Source organism: Agelaius phoeniceus, chromosome 6, assembly GCF_051311805.1.
Source record: "Agelaius phoeniceus isolate bAgePho1 chromosome 6, bAgePho1.hap1, whole genome shotgun sequence".
Taxonomy (NCBI): domain Eukaryota; kingdom Metazoa; phylum Chordata; class Aves; order Passeriformes; family Icteridae; genus Agelaius; species Agelaius phoeniceus.
Genome location: NC_135270.1, coordinates 36,578,309 through 36,595,435, shown reverse-complemented (window position 1 = coordinate 36,595,435; position 17,127 = coordinate 36,578,309). Strand labels below are relative to the sequence as shown.

Genomic DNA, 17,127 nt, shown 5'->3' with positions numbered 1-17,127 from the left:
TCCATTATTACTTCTATTAACAATTTGGTATGGGAGATTCCTGTAATATTACCATACTGTTTCTTTGGCTGCCCAAAATACTGGTTTAAATTTAGATACACATTGGTAGTGAGCCATCTCACAGTCAGAGAAGCCCATGTTTCCGCAGTCAGGAAAAATGAAGGTAGCAGGAGCAACTCTACTATGGTGTTTAATATTATAAATTCCTTATTTGTTGAAGAACTTAACAGGTTTCCTAGTTTCCAGGCTTTAATGGGCAAAACTGCCACCAGCTTTAGAATTTGATTTCTTCTGTTCACAGGTTCATTCAGCCTCCTCACCACTCACTGCTCTAATGCAGTGGCAAATTCTGTCAGCCCCTGACCAAACAGAAATTGAGTTAAAGCCACACAAAAAGGATGGATATGTCACACTATCACTATATTTATGTGTTTGTAACAGAACAGAAATACATACAACAGTCTCCATTCTTTCTGCCATCAAAAACACTTCAATTGGATCATGTAATATTTCTGTGAAATGTTTTTGGTTGAATCTAGATATGAAAGGTCATTCTGCAAATGTTGCTACATTTAAAGAATTTCATGCACAAAAAAGTAAACAAATACTTAGAACCCAGTTTTTAAAAGATGTTTATAGTGTAAGCTCTTGGAGAAGGAAAAATATTTGATGCAGTGAAACATCAAGAAAACTTGAGGCACAGCATTTTGGTTTTTGTTAAGTTTTTTGGGTTTTTTTTTCATTGTTGATATTCTTGTAAAAGGTACATTCTTATTGAATTGTTTTTCTTGACACCAGTCCTTGCTTCTCTGGTCACTGATACTGTTCAAACAATATAAAACAAACAACCATAATTTGATTTCTTTATTCACAGATCCTTGTTGCTTTAAGACATCTTCATTTCAAAAATATTGTTCATTGTGACCTCAAACCAGAAAATGTGTTATTGGCATCAGCTGATCCTTTCCCACAGGCAAGTAGAAAATACCCTTTCTTAAGATAAATTGTTGTAACTAATAAGTATTTATGTAACCTGTCTGCACAGAATTTTAAGGTAAGAAAAAGTTGATCACTTATTCAAGCTACCTCATAAAGAAGTTATGTTTGAAAATCCTTGATTCTTGTCATTTGTTGAACTAGATATAATTAAAATATTGAACTAGATTTTCAAGTGTGACATAGCTACTTGTGTGATCATTTCTAATTTGCTCACCCTTAAGCACAAATTACCTTGCTGGTTGATTTGCTCCAGAAAGAAAGTTATTTTTTTGAAAGTTCGAATAGGGCTCATGAAGAACAAGAGCTTTTTCTTTAATTCTATACATTTAAATGCCATGTAGATCACAGGATATTTAAATACACATTCTGACTGGTTATATTTCTCATTAAAAGGTGTTTTTATCAGCTTCTGTTACCTTCAGTCTACAGAGTTCATCTATAATTTCCCTCAATCACCCATTTTCAAAATGAGTACTATTGATAATTTTTAGATAATATCAGTATCAATAATTGGAAGGGAAGGATCTGTACTGAGTTGTTTTAAGTGAGAATTTTCAAGCTGCTTAATCTGTTACTCTGTAGAACTCAGACAAGGAAGTTTGCAGAGAGGCAGAGTACAGCTAGATTCATAATAAAATAAGAGTGGAAGTTTAACAACTAACTTTTGTTGCTAGTTTTAAGAGAAAGCCATAGGTAAAACATTTTTTCCTGTTTGCTGTGTTCTTATGCTATGAATGAAAAGTATTACTATTTATTACTACTTTCATCACAAACCTGAGCTGTTGAGCCTATCCACAACAGTGTTTTATTCATGGAATGAAAGAAGAGATACAATGGACTGGTATTCCAGTCTACTGTTTCAGTGGAATAAGAATATTCCTCTCAAAGAGGAGTTTAAAAAAAAGTACCCTTGAAGGAACAATAGAGATGCATCTTGCAACTAACTGATGATTCCCCAACTGTGTATTTGATAATAAAATTAATGTATGTCTTACTATAGGATTTTTCATTAAACAGGTAAAACTTTGTGACTTTGGCTTTGCCCGAATCATTGGAGAGAAATCATTTAGGCGTTCAGTTGTAGGAACACCAGCCTACCTTGCTCCAGAGGTTCTGAGAAACAAAGGCTATAACAGATCTCTGGATATGTGGTCAGTGGGTGTCATCATTTATGTAAGCCTCAGTGGTACCTTTCCATTCAATGAAGATGAAGACATACATGACCAAATCCAGAATGCTGCTTTCATGTATCCACCTAATCCATGGAAGGAAATTTCTCTTGAAGGTAATACCTGTTTGTGGTTGTTCTTATTTAAGTGCTCAAAAGAGTAGATGTATTTTGCTTTTATATTTTTTCCTGTACATAATAGAATTTAAAAAAGAAAAAAAAAAATTCCAGTAATGTAATGTGTCTGTTTTGTTCTATCAGCTGCTTTAGACATTTCCTACAGAGCATGTATAGACTGCATATGGCATAATCTCCTAGCATGGGATCGCTCCAGGAGGTGTTGAAGGAGGCACATAACCACCTACAGATGAGATTGCTATAGAATCTGTGGGGAGCTTAAGCTGCTGTAATTCATCTTGTGTATATTCATTTATGTACCTCATCATTCAGCTCTATTGCATCTGCAGTCTGTTTCCTGTTCTACTTGTTCCAGTAATTGAGTTTGGTTTCAATTGGATGCTGTACTCCGATATCTTTGTGTGGAGAAGATAAAAGCAAACAATTCCATAGATGAGATTTCAGGAACTGTGTGAGAAAATGTCATATAACAGACTTTATGCAGGGGGAAAAGGCCTGGAGATAACTGTGAGACCTTTGAAACTCGAGTTCTGGTCAATGGCAACAAAGACTTTTGATAAAAAACAAAAGAACAATGTGACTAGTTCACTAGGAACATCTTTAAAGAAGGTAAATTAGTTCTATTAAAAATGTGTCTAAACACAACTAAGTAGGCCATTTAAAAAAACAGGCACTTCTGGTTTCGCTAACATTTTCACATATGTAACATTTTCAGGCAGTTTGATTTTCTTTGGGATTTTTTTTTAGTCCAGAGTTCTGCAGCATTGTAAGTCTTAAAGCAAAGAAACATTGTAAGCATCGGATCTTATATCCTTTTCTGAATTGTAATATGTGCCAAACTGAATTACAATATTAGCAATTATAATTTCTGGTATTTACAGTACCATTTTTCTCCTTTTCAGGTGATGTGTTTAACATACCTGTTAAGCATAGTTTAGAGTAGTGTGCCTAATGCTTACTAAATATTGCAGCCATGTGAGATTCTCTTCTGAAAATGCTCAGAGAGCATTGTTTGTTATTTTATCTCAGTGGCAGATGAAGTTTGAAATCTGTTGGAAAAAAAAAAGCTATAAATCTGCACAATTACACACTGAAGTTCTCCTGAACCTCCACACACTTTGATATGTAAGCTGACAGAATCTGTTGGCAGCAATGCTTTATCTGTCGCTAGAGATAAGCAAACAGCAATCAACACAGGGGAAGCTGCAAGAAATTGTCTCCCACAAGTTTCTACTGTGGTAGACAGAAGATCAATTTTTGCACTCAGAGGTGAAGATTCAGTAGAGCACCTACAGAAAATTCACCTACTTGGGTGTTATCTCTCCATTTGTAGAATCACAGCCTTCATTAAGGGTTGATGGATAGCAGGCTGCAAGCATGCAGAAGGGAGGGAAACACACTTTAACGAATTACTAAATTAAAATCTGCTTATACATTGTGATTTTATTACATATTTTGGATTGCTTGGTGATGAACCACTCTATTTACTCTAAATGAAAACCTGGAAGATGTCTGAAGAGATTCCATTATGTCTAACAGAGGGAGTTGAAGTCTAGATCTCTGTACAAATAATACTCAATAAGGCTTATTTTTAGAGCTCAATTTTGAACTCAAATTCCATATTACTTAGGGGAAATAAAGGAATGTTTTTCTCAAGTCCTGCTTCACTCTCCTGCACAGATTGTGAGAGGGCAGGAGCTGCCCCTGTGGACCTGCTGGCTCCATCCAGTTTCTGTTACCTCTGACAGTGCAGCATGGTTAAAATGCAAACCTGTCCTGGTGTCCTAATGCATCTGATCTGGATTGCAGTTCTGAACAGTGCCATGTTAATTAATGCCACAAATGATTGGATCATTTAGGGGACAAACACAGATTATTTTAAAGGTTTTATGAAGGAACTTCTGCATGCCTATTGCAGAGATTGGTGCTAAGGAAAGGCGAACAGCAGTTAAACCTTTTGTGTCATGTCCATGATTATTACTGTGACTCAGAGAGCCAAATGTCTAAAACCTCTTGCAACTGTAGCTATTCCAGTGCTCTCTTCAGACCACTGTTCATGTAAAAAGTTTAAGGATGGCTAAACTTCGTTATTCCCATCTTCTATTTTTATTGTAATCAGAGAGGGAAAAGCATTTATTTCTTTTAATTCAAAAGATAGCACAGCAGTTAGAGTGAATTATGCTGTGTTTAGCACCACTTTGGCTTTAGTGCATACCACATGCTTTTCCTGATACTTCCTAAGCAACAGCATATTAATTTGTGAGCTAGGAGGCAGAGGGTAGCGAAATTTTAAAAGAAAAAAAAAATGTGACTGATCATATGTAAACAATGTGTCTGGAAAAGTAACAGCAATGGTAAAGTAGCCTTAATATTCCCAATATAAGTTACTTAGTCAATTACTGGTCTTTAAGTAAAATTGGCTTTTCAAATTTTAAATTGCACTGATGAGGTGATAGATTAATAAAAATCACATGACCCATAACAATTTAAACTGCACAGTAATATAAATAATATACTTAATGTCTAATGGATTCTGAGGAAAAGCACATGGAGATAAGTTGTGTCTTGGAGGAAAAGTGTGCCATATTGGGTAATATTCTGGTCAGCGTTAATTTCTTGATAGTAACTTTTTCTGTAGCATTTTATGGCAATTCTTAAAATCTGCAGTCACAAGCCAAGAAAAAAGACAGAACTTATTTGAAGATAATATTTTCTGAATGCTTCATGTTTTTAAGTCACCATCTACAGTTGTCTTCTCTGCCAGTCATTTATATGGTCTAGTCATTCACTGAGTCCTCTCTTTCCATAATGTGTCTGTCTGATGTCATAACCCCTAGATTAATTTCATCAACTCTTCCTGCTGAGAAATTTCGCTTTTTTGTGTAATGCTTTGTCCTTCCTTTTATCCATTTAAGATATCCTTTTATCCAACTTAAGAAAACGAAGACTTTTCAGTTTTGTAGGCTTCTCCATAGGGAGCTCTGATTTTTACCTGAGTGGCTGCATTTTTCCATATTTTTCCAGTAACTTCACTCTTTCAAAAGAACACATCCCAAAATCTGATCCTGTTTTGGGATGTCTAAATAAGATTGTAACACATTACTGGAGATAGGTAGTTTTTGTGGTAGATGTTTGGTATGTTTTAGAAAACCAGGTTTTGTCAGAGCCATTCAGCAATTCATTGCCCAGTCTATTTCTGCTCTCTCTTCAATGTTTGTTGCAGCCAGGCTGCATTTCCAAATTCACTGAATTGCTGTATGACAATTTGAACTTAATTCAGTCCTCATTGTGGCATTTTGCTAGATACTGATATAGAGGACTCTACTTGCAGAATTCCTGTCTATTTTATAGCTTTAAATTTCACATGTCTCAAACATGGAACCTGTTTTCAACAGCTTTGCTGTTTGTTTCCAGTTTTAACCTTCCAGTCTACCAAATTTGCATCATCTCAAGAGATTTATTTTTACTTCACTACATGACACAAGAAATAAATACTACTAAATATAAGGATAGAACTCCATGATGGATTTTTTCTCTCTATCTGTTAGTATATTTTATGTACTATGACTTCACTGTGGTAGCTATTCTTTTGAACTGTATGGTCCTAAAATGTGCTGTATCAAGATTGGAATTATTCATAGTGTGTTTCATTCTGCTGCCCTATTTTCATAAAACATTGTATTCATAATTCTTTTTTCATCAGCTACCACCAGCACAGCTATTGCTACTAACATGATGGGCTGTGTGATGTACATCACACATCGTTAATTAGGTGCTTCACATTACTTAATATTATTAAAATAATTTGGGAAGAAACAATGCCATTCCTATCATGCATTAAATTTGGTCATGGTGTCCCTGTTACAATGCTTTGTAGTCATATATAAACACCATGGCTGCCTTTGAGTCAGTATTTATTTGTATTTCCAGCATAATGTGAATAGAAACTCTGAGTGCTTCGCACATTAATGAGAAAGTCACATGAATGAATGAGCATTGAGTATCAGGAGGTCAATGCATGTTATAGCTCAAAGATGCTCTCTGCCTCTGTAAATGTTTAGCTAGCTGTTAAAAAGGAGGTCTTGGCTCTTCTTACACATTTGGTTGGATAAATTAGTATTAGGAAACCTCTCTTGTAGGGTACAGCTTAGAATTGATGAGGATTTCTTTTGAGAGTACAGCTGAATCTGTGTGCCTGAAAATCTCAGCCAACTGAAGATCATTTTATGCTAAAATAACTGCATGTACACTGGAGCATTTGTCAACAAAGCTGTATTGACTAGCAGCAGGAAAGGGAATTTGTGTGTATGAAAAAATTATAATAATGATGACCTCTAATCAATTAACCTATTCTTAGAAAAATCCAGGGTCTAGGAAGTCCTGGACATCCTGTATTAGTGGAAGCAGCTTTAATTTGTACAAATGATGGCAGTAAGAGTAGATAGTATTCTAGGTGTACTTTTAAAATTCTTAATCAATTATAAATTTATCATTAATTTAGGACTGCTTTTTTTTATATCCTTCAGGTGATTTCTTGTTTATAACTTATGTAAAAAGTTTAAATCTGTAGGGAAAGACTAAATTAATGATATGTTTGTAATAGGGTTTTTAAGATATTTTGTAAACTTTTGCATTTATGTGCAGGGCACATCCTAGCTGAGTTAAAGCAGTCATTCCTGTGAAAAGCAATTATTCTGTTAATTTGATACTTAGAGTGATAATTGTGACTTTGTCCGTACTACAATTAATTATTTGGCATATTAATAAACTTGCATAAGCAGTATAGAGTCATGAACCTCCTGACTGTGGAAGTTCTTTCTAGTGAATTGAAAGAGCTATCCTAAAATCAAAGGGATACAGAGCTTTCTAAAGTTAGACTGTACAGAGGAATACTATAAAATTTTGTAAAGCTCCTCAAATGTCCGATAAGGATTACTTTAAAACCTGATTTAAAATAAAAAATCAGTGAAAATTAATGAAAATACTTTAAAATACTATGTAGTTACTGCCCTCTCCTCAAAACTGCTTCATCTTCCTAGACAGAATATTTAATTTTGTAACAGATGATGCCCAAATTTGGCCCCCTGAAGTTGTATGTCTAAAATAGATGTTAATGCCTTCCAATTTTTTATCTTCAATGTTTTTAAGCATTACAACTCAAAATTTAATCGTCAAACAATTATTTTTTTTAAATTCAGAAATTGAGTGAACATGAATCTTGCTGTTCATTCATTTTACATGAATTGAAGCCAGACTAAACTTTGTGAGATAGTGGATGTCAGGATGCTGTCAGAACAGGACGGGGGCTTTGTGAATTTAAACACAGAGAAAAATAGTGAACCTTCCACAAGTCTTTTAACCATTTTAATTCCAGTACTCACAATGTCATTATTAAACTTCCTAGATTCTTCCTTGCTTTATACTGCCCTGTTCTTTTGTTGCCCTGCCTGTACCACTTGCATCTTGGATTCTGTTACTCAGACAGAACTCTTACAGGTTCAACAAGTGGCATTTCTTGAATTGCATGATTTCCTGATAAGAAGTAGCAAAGACTCTTTGCTGTTGAAGCTCATGTTTTCTTCATTCTCCTAAGTTTGAAAACTTTGAATAACAAAGCAAATAAAATTCTATCAGATAGTTTGAGTTTCTACTTCAGGTGTACTTCTAGTAGTCATGCTGCATTTCTGCTTATTTATTTATTTGTGCTTACTCCTTAAGAAGCAAGGGATAGGCAAAACTTTCCTGGCAAAAAGAACTCTAGATAAAAAATGAAACAAAACAGCAAAACTGCTTACAGAGACAGCAATATTGCAGTGGTGAAACAAGCAGCCTGTCTGTGTAAACTGTTTTCAAGTGCTTGGTACTGACAATGGTAACCATCCAGGGAAACTGCCTTTTCACCCTCGTCATAGTTTTCTTCCCTTCTTTTTTTTTGCACCTTCTCTAGTGATTTTTTCTAGACCAGTGCCTTTCTGGTCTGTTCAACAAGCCATTGGTAATGTCCCCCAAGAATACAAAGAAATATGTTATTACACATATTACACATATACATCCTTGTCCTGAAGTGAAAAAAGGGGCAAAGGGGCCCCTAGTCCTGTTGTAACTTGAGGGAGGTTGAATAGTTAAATATGATATCATCACTTGTGAGGCTTACAGTCATATCTGCTTCCAGTTGGTTGCACAGAAGGAATGTAATAGAGACATTATCAACCCTCAGTGGGTACTTGACAGTTACTGAGGCACATGCTGGGATATGTGCACCCACATCACAGCAGTTACCAGGACAATCAACCTCTCATCAGCTTCTTGACCTATTTTCCAAACTGAGATTCATAGTAAATGATAGAAAAATGAACTCTGAAGATCATACACACCCAAATACCACTGAAAATAATAAAGAAATGGTAGCCCTACTAAATTCACATTCAGCACTGGCTTATATATCAAAAGACAGACTGAAGTCTTACTTTAATACTGCTGAATTTAAGGGTAAGTTGGACAGTGTTGCAGAAGATGCTGCTTTTTGTTGATACCCAGTGGGTAAAGGACTATGTTTTCCTCTTTGAAACATCAGATAAAAACAACGGTCACTACTTTTTGATAGGTGGCATCAAAGCCATTGTGTATGACTGACTTCCTAATCTCTTCCCCATAGCTTGACACCTGAGAATGTCTCCTATGAATAAAGAGGAAGATTACCCCACTATTTTGGAAAACAAATGAGTTTTAAGAATTATGCCATCTGTCAGTAATGGTCCTACTGGATATCCACTGACTTTCTTATCCTACATACAGTTCACCAGCATTTTGAGAGGGAGCAAAATAAACACAAGTTAGAGAATTTAGCATTAACTGTACTTGATGCTAAAAGAGTCAGTAGATAACAATCTGTTTGTCCACAATAGAAAAGTAAAATTAGGACCATCTGTTCCAGGAAAAGAATGGTTCAAAGCCTCTGGCAATGCTTTCTTTGTCAAAAGTCCTGAGATGTATTTTTTTATCATTCCCATGATTGCTTTGATTTCCAAGACAGTATTCATCACCAGGAAGTCAGGGCTGCTTTAGTGATAGTCTCCCATTGCCAAGAATAGGCTTGTCTATCAAATTAACTGCATAAATTCAGATAGACGGCCATGTGTATTCTCATTTTCCTGGATATTGTTTCCATTGTTTTCTGCCCCATGGCAGAAGCACACATAAAGCCCTAGATGGCAAATCCAGCCTGCAGAGAGGAAGTCTCTGTTAAAAAAGAAAAGCTTTTCCATATTGTTGTACAAAATACAACCTCAGAGATAATTGGTTTAAAGAATTCTGTCCCATCTCATACTCTTAAAACAGACAAGATGATTATTCAGCTCCCTTAATACCCAGCTGGCAACAATATTCATCTGACGTGTTTCAGACCCGGTGCCCCTCAGTGATGCCATGAGTCTGTGTTACTTTCAAGACCATCTTTCCCTGTCACCATGATATAAACAGAGAAATAAAGATGTAAACCAGCATACTTTGGACAAGCCAAAGGATAATGTGATGAAATGGAAAAATTGCAGGAATATTATCATTCCTTGTGGCTAGTCAGTTATTCTGAAATAGCAGTAAATTTCCACCAGAACTCATGCTGAACATTTAGCACCACCTAATATGATTTAACCTTTCATTATAGCCTCTTTTTTTTTTTTTAATGTTTTTCTGTAATTGCATTCAAAGCTCAGCACTCTCATTACAGAGATTTTTCCAAACGGGTCACTCATTGCAGTTCCATGCATTGGTCATTGGCTCATGGGTCTCATCCCTTCAGGCACCACAGCACACATACCTATGGGGTGAAAGAGTTGGCTTTGTTCAGCCTGGAGAAGTTTGTAGGGGAGTCCATATAGCGCCTTGAACTACCTAAAGGAGGCTACAAGAGACCTTTTACAAGGGCATGTAGTGATAGGACATGGGGTAATTACTTTTAACTGAAAAGAGGGCAGGTTTAGGTTGGTTATTAGGAGAAAATTCTTGACTCTGATGGTGATGATACAGTGGCACAGGTTGCTCAGAGAGGTTGTGCATGCCCCATCTGTGGAAGTGTTCAAGATCAATTGAGCAATCCAGTCTAGTAGAAGGTCTCCCTACCCATGGTAGTAGAGTTGGATCTTTAAGGACCTTTCCAACCTAAACTGTTCTGTGATTCTGTGAACCTCAGTGAATCATTGACTCCAAAACCACAGAAGTCATGAAATTGTTAAAGATGCCCTTCTCACTTTTCGGACACTGCCTACTGTTGACTAGCAAGTAGAAGCAATGCTCAGTTCAAAAGAATAGTATTGCAAGACTTGATGACTTACAAAACCTAATTTCTCCACTCAGGGACTGGGAAGGTGCTGCTGTCAGTTGTGACACTGAAAGTCTCAGAAAAATATGTACATATATATTGTTTACTGTGGTACCTGAAGAATGCTGTTCTTGGAAGGAAAACGTTAAAGCTGGAAGATTTGGCAACGAGGGAGTATTTTTACTCGAAGTGACCTTGCACCTTGCTGCTAAAAATGTTGGTGTAGGAAAACTCCATTTATTATGCCTAGTGTTGCTCATTCTCTGCCTCTTTTGAGAAGTAGAATTCGCACGTAGAGGTAACACACTCTCACAGACGGGCTTGAGCCTTGTGCTGGGAGAGAGATCACAGAAGCACAGCCTTGAGATGAACTGGGGGTGCACACAGCCCTTTGATATATTGGGGCAGGCAGTGCCCCCCTTCTGCCAGGATGAGCTGAGCCTAGCAGAGCTGGTGTCCCCGTGCCTGTGCAATGGAATAAACCTTCTCTTTGCATTTCAGCTTTGTGGTGGTTGCTTTGGTTGCCTCTGTGTGTCAAATCACACAACTGTAGACCTCACATGAGTTTTTTTTCTCTTGAGCAGGATACGTGTGAGAATTATTTTCAGGCAACTGTTCAGTAAGAGTTGTAATCCCATTAGGAAGGGTTGCATGGGTGCCTTCAGGTACATCAGCATTGACTGCAATTTGTAAAGAACTGGAGTAAGAAGGGATAACTGCCCTCTTTTTACAACCACCATGTCTGTGTAGCTCTCTGTTTGCATGTCCTAGTTGAAACAAATACATTTTAACTAACATTTTCGAATATTATTTGTTTTCAGCTATTGATCTCATAAATAATTTATTGCAAGTGAAAATGAGAAAGCGCTACAGTGTGGACAAGACGTTAAGCCACCCATGGTTACAGGTATTTCTCTAAATTCCATGGTTTTACTTTTGCGTTTGGACTCTAAACATATAAAAAAATCTTTATCTTTAAGCACAGTGGAATCTAAGAAAATCTACTAACCTCAATATGATTTTAGGTCCTTAGAAGCTCATGCTTGTTCACCAATTTACCTATGGTTTCTCATTAATTTCTGAAGTATTAGATTCCAATACTAAACATCCTCATGCTGTCAAAATACATTAAAAAATATTTTATCATTTTTGTCTACTTAGGAAATTGTGTATATTAAAAAGTCCTTGTAGACATTTGCCTTACATTATTTCATTGCCTGCAGTTTACTCTGATTCACTTCTTATTAAAATTATTCAACGGGCTTTCACTTCACAGTCATCACAAAAACTAATGAAATTGTGTGCTTGCCAGGAAAATACATTAACCACATTCAACTGAATTCTTCAAGTAAAAACTGAGATGTAAGGAATTTTTAAGATGCCAGCAGTCTCTGTCTTGTGCTCACCATATGATATGGTAATTTTTTTTTATCCTGGCGGCAGTGTTTACTGCAAGTTTAAGGCCTAAGACAAAGCAGTGAGGAGCCAGGGCCTGTTCCATCAGTCCAGCCAGGGAGCAGGGAGGCCTGGGGTCAGCCCAGGCCAGGGCATTGTGTCCCCTCCCTGGAGATGAGGACAGGCTAAGGCCAGACAGATGCTTTAGCCTGTTGGATCTCCCAAGGGAGATTTGTTTGCGTCTAGGAAAGTAATCATGGCACAGGCATGGCATAGACCAGATGCATAATCCCCAATCCCAAAGGAATCTTTATCAAACCAGAAAACTGGGTCCTACTTCAGTATGTTATAGCTGATACTGTGTCTCAAAGTAGATGGTGACCTTCTGGTATAGGAGGAAAAGGGCTGTAACTGCCCATGCTGCACCCCACCTTTCTCAGGGATGTTTATCTGGAGCTTGCTCTCTTCCCCTCAGATTTCCTGCCCCTCACTAGTTTTTTCCTCCAAGACCACTCCTCTGCCTGGCAACCATCGCAGAATGCATTTGCTTGAGTCTGTGGGGACCAGAAGTGTCTGGGCTGAGGTCTACAGCAAGGATGCTGGCTGTCTCATGTGACAGGACAGGGTCCTTCTCCTCTAGATCCACTTTTATTGCTTGTGTACTAGTGAGTGGATGTGAGCTAAGATGAGGCAGTTCAGCAGCAGCTCTAGCCCCAGGGATGGGATGAGTCCTCTGTCTAGAAGAGTCCTGCCTTGCAGGCTAAGGAAAGATCACAGTGGTTATTTTTCCTTACAGGGCAGTGAGTGGAGGACACTTAGCGGTGTTCTCTGAGAGGATGACTCTAAGAAATGGGCCAAAGTATATGTGATACTAAAGATGAAAGCTTTATGCGTTTACTTTGTTTAGGCTTTCTGGTGCTTTGGCTCTGTGGTTAGGGTTGTGTCTTAGGCTGAGACAAGGTGAAGGAGAAAATAGAAAACTGGATACAGGATCATGAGGAGAGGTTAGTCTGCATGGGGCTAGCATTGGCTCTATTACTGCAGCTTCATGTGTGCTTTGGGTGGGAATAAGAAAAGAAATTATTTAACTTGCATACTTTGGACAGATGAGAGGCTGCAGAGCATAATGGTCTAAATAGCATGAGACTCAAACTAACTTCCATTCTTACATTTGACTGTCAACATGGAGCTCCAAACTACCTTAATGTTTAGATGTATACATTTCTTTGAGGAAACCAGTAATTGCCCAAGTTCGGAAAAGGAGATTTTTCTAGCCCAAGCTGAATTTATGTTCTGCATTATTATAATGAGATACAGACTTAGCTGTCTTGACTGATACAGATCACTAGAATGTATTTGTATGATTTAAAGACGTTTCTTCTTCCTTATTCATCTTGTGACTAGAAGGAGGAATTGCTTTACCACCATGCCTCAGTTAGATATTATGGCAATCTATACATATCTGTACATTTTGCAAAACAACCTGTAACAGCTCAATACTATAATTGTGACAATTCAATTAAATTAATTTATTAAAAAATCCTCTAGAGATGAAATTTATATCTTTGGGCAGATTTCACATTTATATAAGATTTTTTTCCATTCTAGAGCAATAGGGATGATCCTTAGATAGCTGAGTTAATAGCATTTTGAGTGTTATTGATAACAAAAGGAGTATAATTTATTTTAGGAAATCTAAAAGTAATACTGTTACTCTTTTTCAGGACTACCAAACCTGGTTAGATTTAAGGGAACTGGAATGTAAAATGGGGGAACGTTACATCACCCATGAAAGTGATGACTCCCGGTGGGAACAGTATTCAGAAGAACATGGATTGCAGTATCCAGCACACCTTATCAGTCCAAGTGCTAACCATAACGAAAACACCAAGCTAGAAGAAACAGAAATGAAAGCCCTCAGTGAGCGTGTCAGCATCCTTTAAGTTACATCCCCTATAATCTGTCAAAACACTGTGGAATTAATAAATACATACGGTCAGGTTTAACGTTTGCCTTGCAGAACTGCCATTATTTTCTGTCAGATGGGAACAAAGCTGTTATGCTGTTACACTGTTGATATATCTGAGTTGCCAAGACAAATCAACAGAAACATTTTTGTGTGACCAACTGTGTTGTATTTACAAAAGTTCCCAGAAACACTAAACTTGTTATTGTGAATGATTCATGTTGTATTTAATGTATTAAAACCTGTCTCCATGGTGCCTTTGCAAACTAGTGTTTTTCTTACTTGAGCCTCATTTTGGTAAGAGAGAACTTTCCCGGGAAGATCTCGGGGGTATTTTGTGCATTGTTAGTATTGTAATTGTAAGCAAACTCTTGAAGAGTAGATTATAACTGCTGTTCTGTGAACAACTTCTACCATTTGGATAAAAGCTTTATTTGGTGTTCTAAAAATAAAAAAGGCAAAAAATAATGAATTGCATAGAATTGTACAGTTTCAGATAACCTGTGTATTTGTAAGTTCCTGTATATAGATACACATGCACACAGTATAACTTGCTCTTAAGCCTAAATGCCTTAGTAAAATATAAACTGCAGCATGTCAGTTGTATTTCCCCTTTTCTTAAAATATTCTTCTCTATTATGAATATTCTCTAATATGTACATTCAAAAGCTAAATAACATGTTGACTTTGTGTATGTTTTCAATAAAAGTCTTGTTAAAAGAGGTTCATTGATGAAACTTTCTGTTTAAAATAACCCTGGAGTGGCATCAGAAATATGTAGAATAAATTAATTCATCATTAAGAAGACAGCGTGGAGGTAGGAGAGAAAATGCTGCTGGACAACATCTGTTCCTTTCACACATATTTTATAAGAACCTAATGGGTCTGATTTTGTTCAGTTTTGAAACACACTGAGGGAGTGGGGAAGTTGATGCATTAAAAGAATTTTAGTTTTTTGAGAAATGCACTGCTTCTGCTTTTCCACTGAGTTCCACTGAACTGCAGATCTTTCTTGCTCTTCTTCCCCTGAAAACTTTAAAGATGATAATTTTCATTTCTAACTATTACTTAGACTACCAATGCTAAGCTAATTAGTTTTAACAGTGAGAGATGTTCAGGCTGCACTATAAAAACACGTGACAGAGGAATTCACTGAAAAGCTGAAGTTTATTCTATGCCGTTGTCTGTCTTGGAAAAAAACCAGTTAAATGTATAGGTTGTAGTGTAAGACTGAGGTTAAAAATGTAAAGATGCATTGGGCTAGAGGCAGAAGTACGCAAAGATAAGAGCTAATAGCCACATATGGTAAAGCTCCACTGCTCAAACATTGGCTTTATGTTAGTCATGAGCTCTTCTTTAGATAAATTCATTCTTTCATTGAAGAAGAGCTTGGTCCTGAGAAAATTTTTGCCAGATACATAACATCACTAAAACCAGAAGATTTTTTCCTCTGTATTTTACACCTCTGCTGGACGTTTAGTATGTACTATAGAGGAAATGAAGAAAAGGCACCTCTATTCAAACAGAAAAAATTATATTATAGAAAATTAAAAAGTATTGTGAAAAATTATTTATTAATCTCTTCTCCTTCCTCCCCACTTTCTTTCACTTCTTCCACTTCCAAAAAAACCAAAATCCTTTTTTGCTTAAGGTCTTTTATAATCATGGCTTTTTGACATGTTCTGAAGAAGTTCTTGTTGGGCAAGGTCAAATGTGTCGACTATTCTGCCATGCTGTATTTTTCTGCCATATCCATATTTTTTGTCAGGATGTTCCTACAAGACTAAATATTGGCTAATCATTGGCCATTGTTTATTTTTCTTTCAGCCTTAAGCTTAATCATCAATTGACTGTAAAGTAAACATGAAAATAGAGTTGGGCTAAGTATCAAATTTTCTGTTAGTAAAAGTGCATGTGCTTGAGTACATTTAAAAGTAAGTCCACTTACAGGTGCACTGGTGGACTCATGGATATAGGAAGATTATATCTATTCCATTCTATGAGTACTCCAGGGGTCAAGTCAAAGAAACTAACTTTTCTAAGAGGAAATTAGGAGAATTACCAGAGTCATATAAACTTTTTTCAGATGCTGATATCATGACTGCTCATAAGGAGCCCGAATATGACAGAAGTGCATTAATTGTGTTGTGTCATTCCCTTAGTATTAACCAGTAACAGATTTAAAGCTCTGCTTTCATATTGATCAATTTAGATGAATTGGGATTTTAGTAGTTGACTTGGTTTCATTTACAATTAATGTACTAACTCTTGAGCAAAGGTGGTTTTCAACAAAAAAAAATCTCAGAAATATGAAATAACATACTGGCACTCTGTTCTTAATCATGGACAGTAATGTAGAAATTAAGTGAGAAAGCAAAACACTATAACTTTCAACAGCATGTGTAAGAAGGTGGGTGACAAAAACTGCAACTTTCAGTGAAAAATGAAGAATATTGAGTACTTACACTAAATCCCAGTGTCTGCTGATTTCTTCCATAACAAAGGTTGGCATGCACATGAGTTTGCTCAGCACAGACCTATGTTAATCAACTTTTTCAATCTCATGGAGCACTTCCAATAAACTGTTTTCCAGTGGAGCAGAGACAAAAGTATAAATAAATTTCTTTCCTAAGAAACTTTCTGACTAGTCACTAAACATGGCTTCCAAGAAACTCGTATTACTAGGGGCACATTTCACTTATTTTCCTCTCCATGGCTGTTTTATTTTTGTTAGGGTTTTTGAGTGCTGAAGCTCGCTTCATCACTTTAAGAAACTTGTGCAATATTCGTTGCTTTTCAAAAATAATCTGCCTTTAGCCAATATAATACATTAATTTTTTCCCTGCTGTTGTTCAAAAATATTACACTGTGAAATTTGAGTTGTTTGCATTTGAGCCAGACAGATGAATTCACTGATTCCTAACTCGTAGCCTAAATGGAACAGACACATCAGCATCAAAGTGTACTGAAGCAAATCTGGGGTTGTGTTGTCCTGTATAATTTTCCTTTTTTTTTGGGGGGGGGGGAAGGGTTGGTGTTTTTTTTTTCTTGTTTTTGTTTTTTGTTTTTGTTTTTTGTTTGTTTGTTTGTTTTTTGGATTTTTTTTTTGGTTGGTTTTTTTTTTTACTCAGGAAAAACGAATGG

The 17,127-nt window shown here is 36.5% G+C and overlaps 1 protein-coding gene across 2 annotated transcripts in view; it reads left to right on the top strand.

The window, feature by feature from the left end:
• PRKD1 (protein kinase D1) overlaps positions 1-14,706 on the top strand; it is a 112,968-nt gene extending 98,262 nt beyond the window's left edge. For both annotated transcript variants that reach the window (XM_054635110.2, XM_054635109.2), the window contains 4 exons: positions 875-973; positions 2,017-2,284; positions 11,444-11,529; positions 13,742-14,706. In XM_054635110.2, the coding sequence (XP_054491085.2) occupies positions 875-973; positions 2,017-2,284; positions 11,444-11,529; positions 13,742-13,960 (672 nt within the window). In that variant the 3' untranslated portion in view covers positions 13,961-14,706. The remainder of the gene's footprint in view (positions 1-874; positions 974-2,016; positions 2,285-11,443; positions 11,530-13,741) is intronic.
• Positions 14,707-17,127: the final 2,421 nt, after the last annotated feature.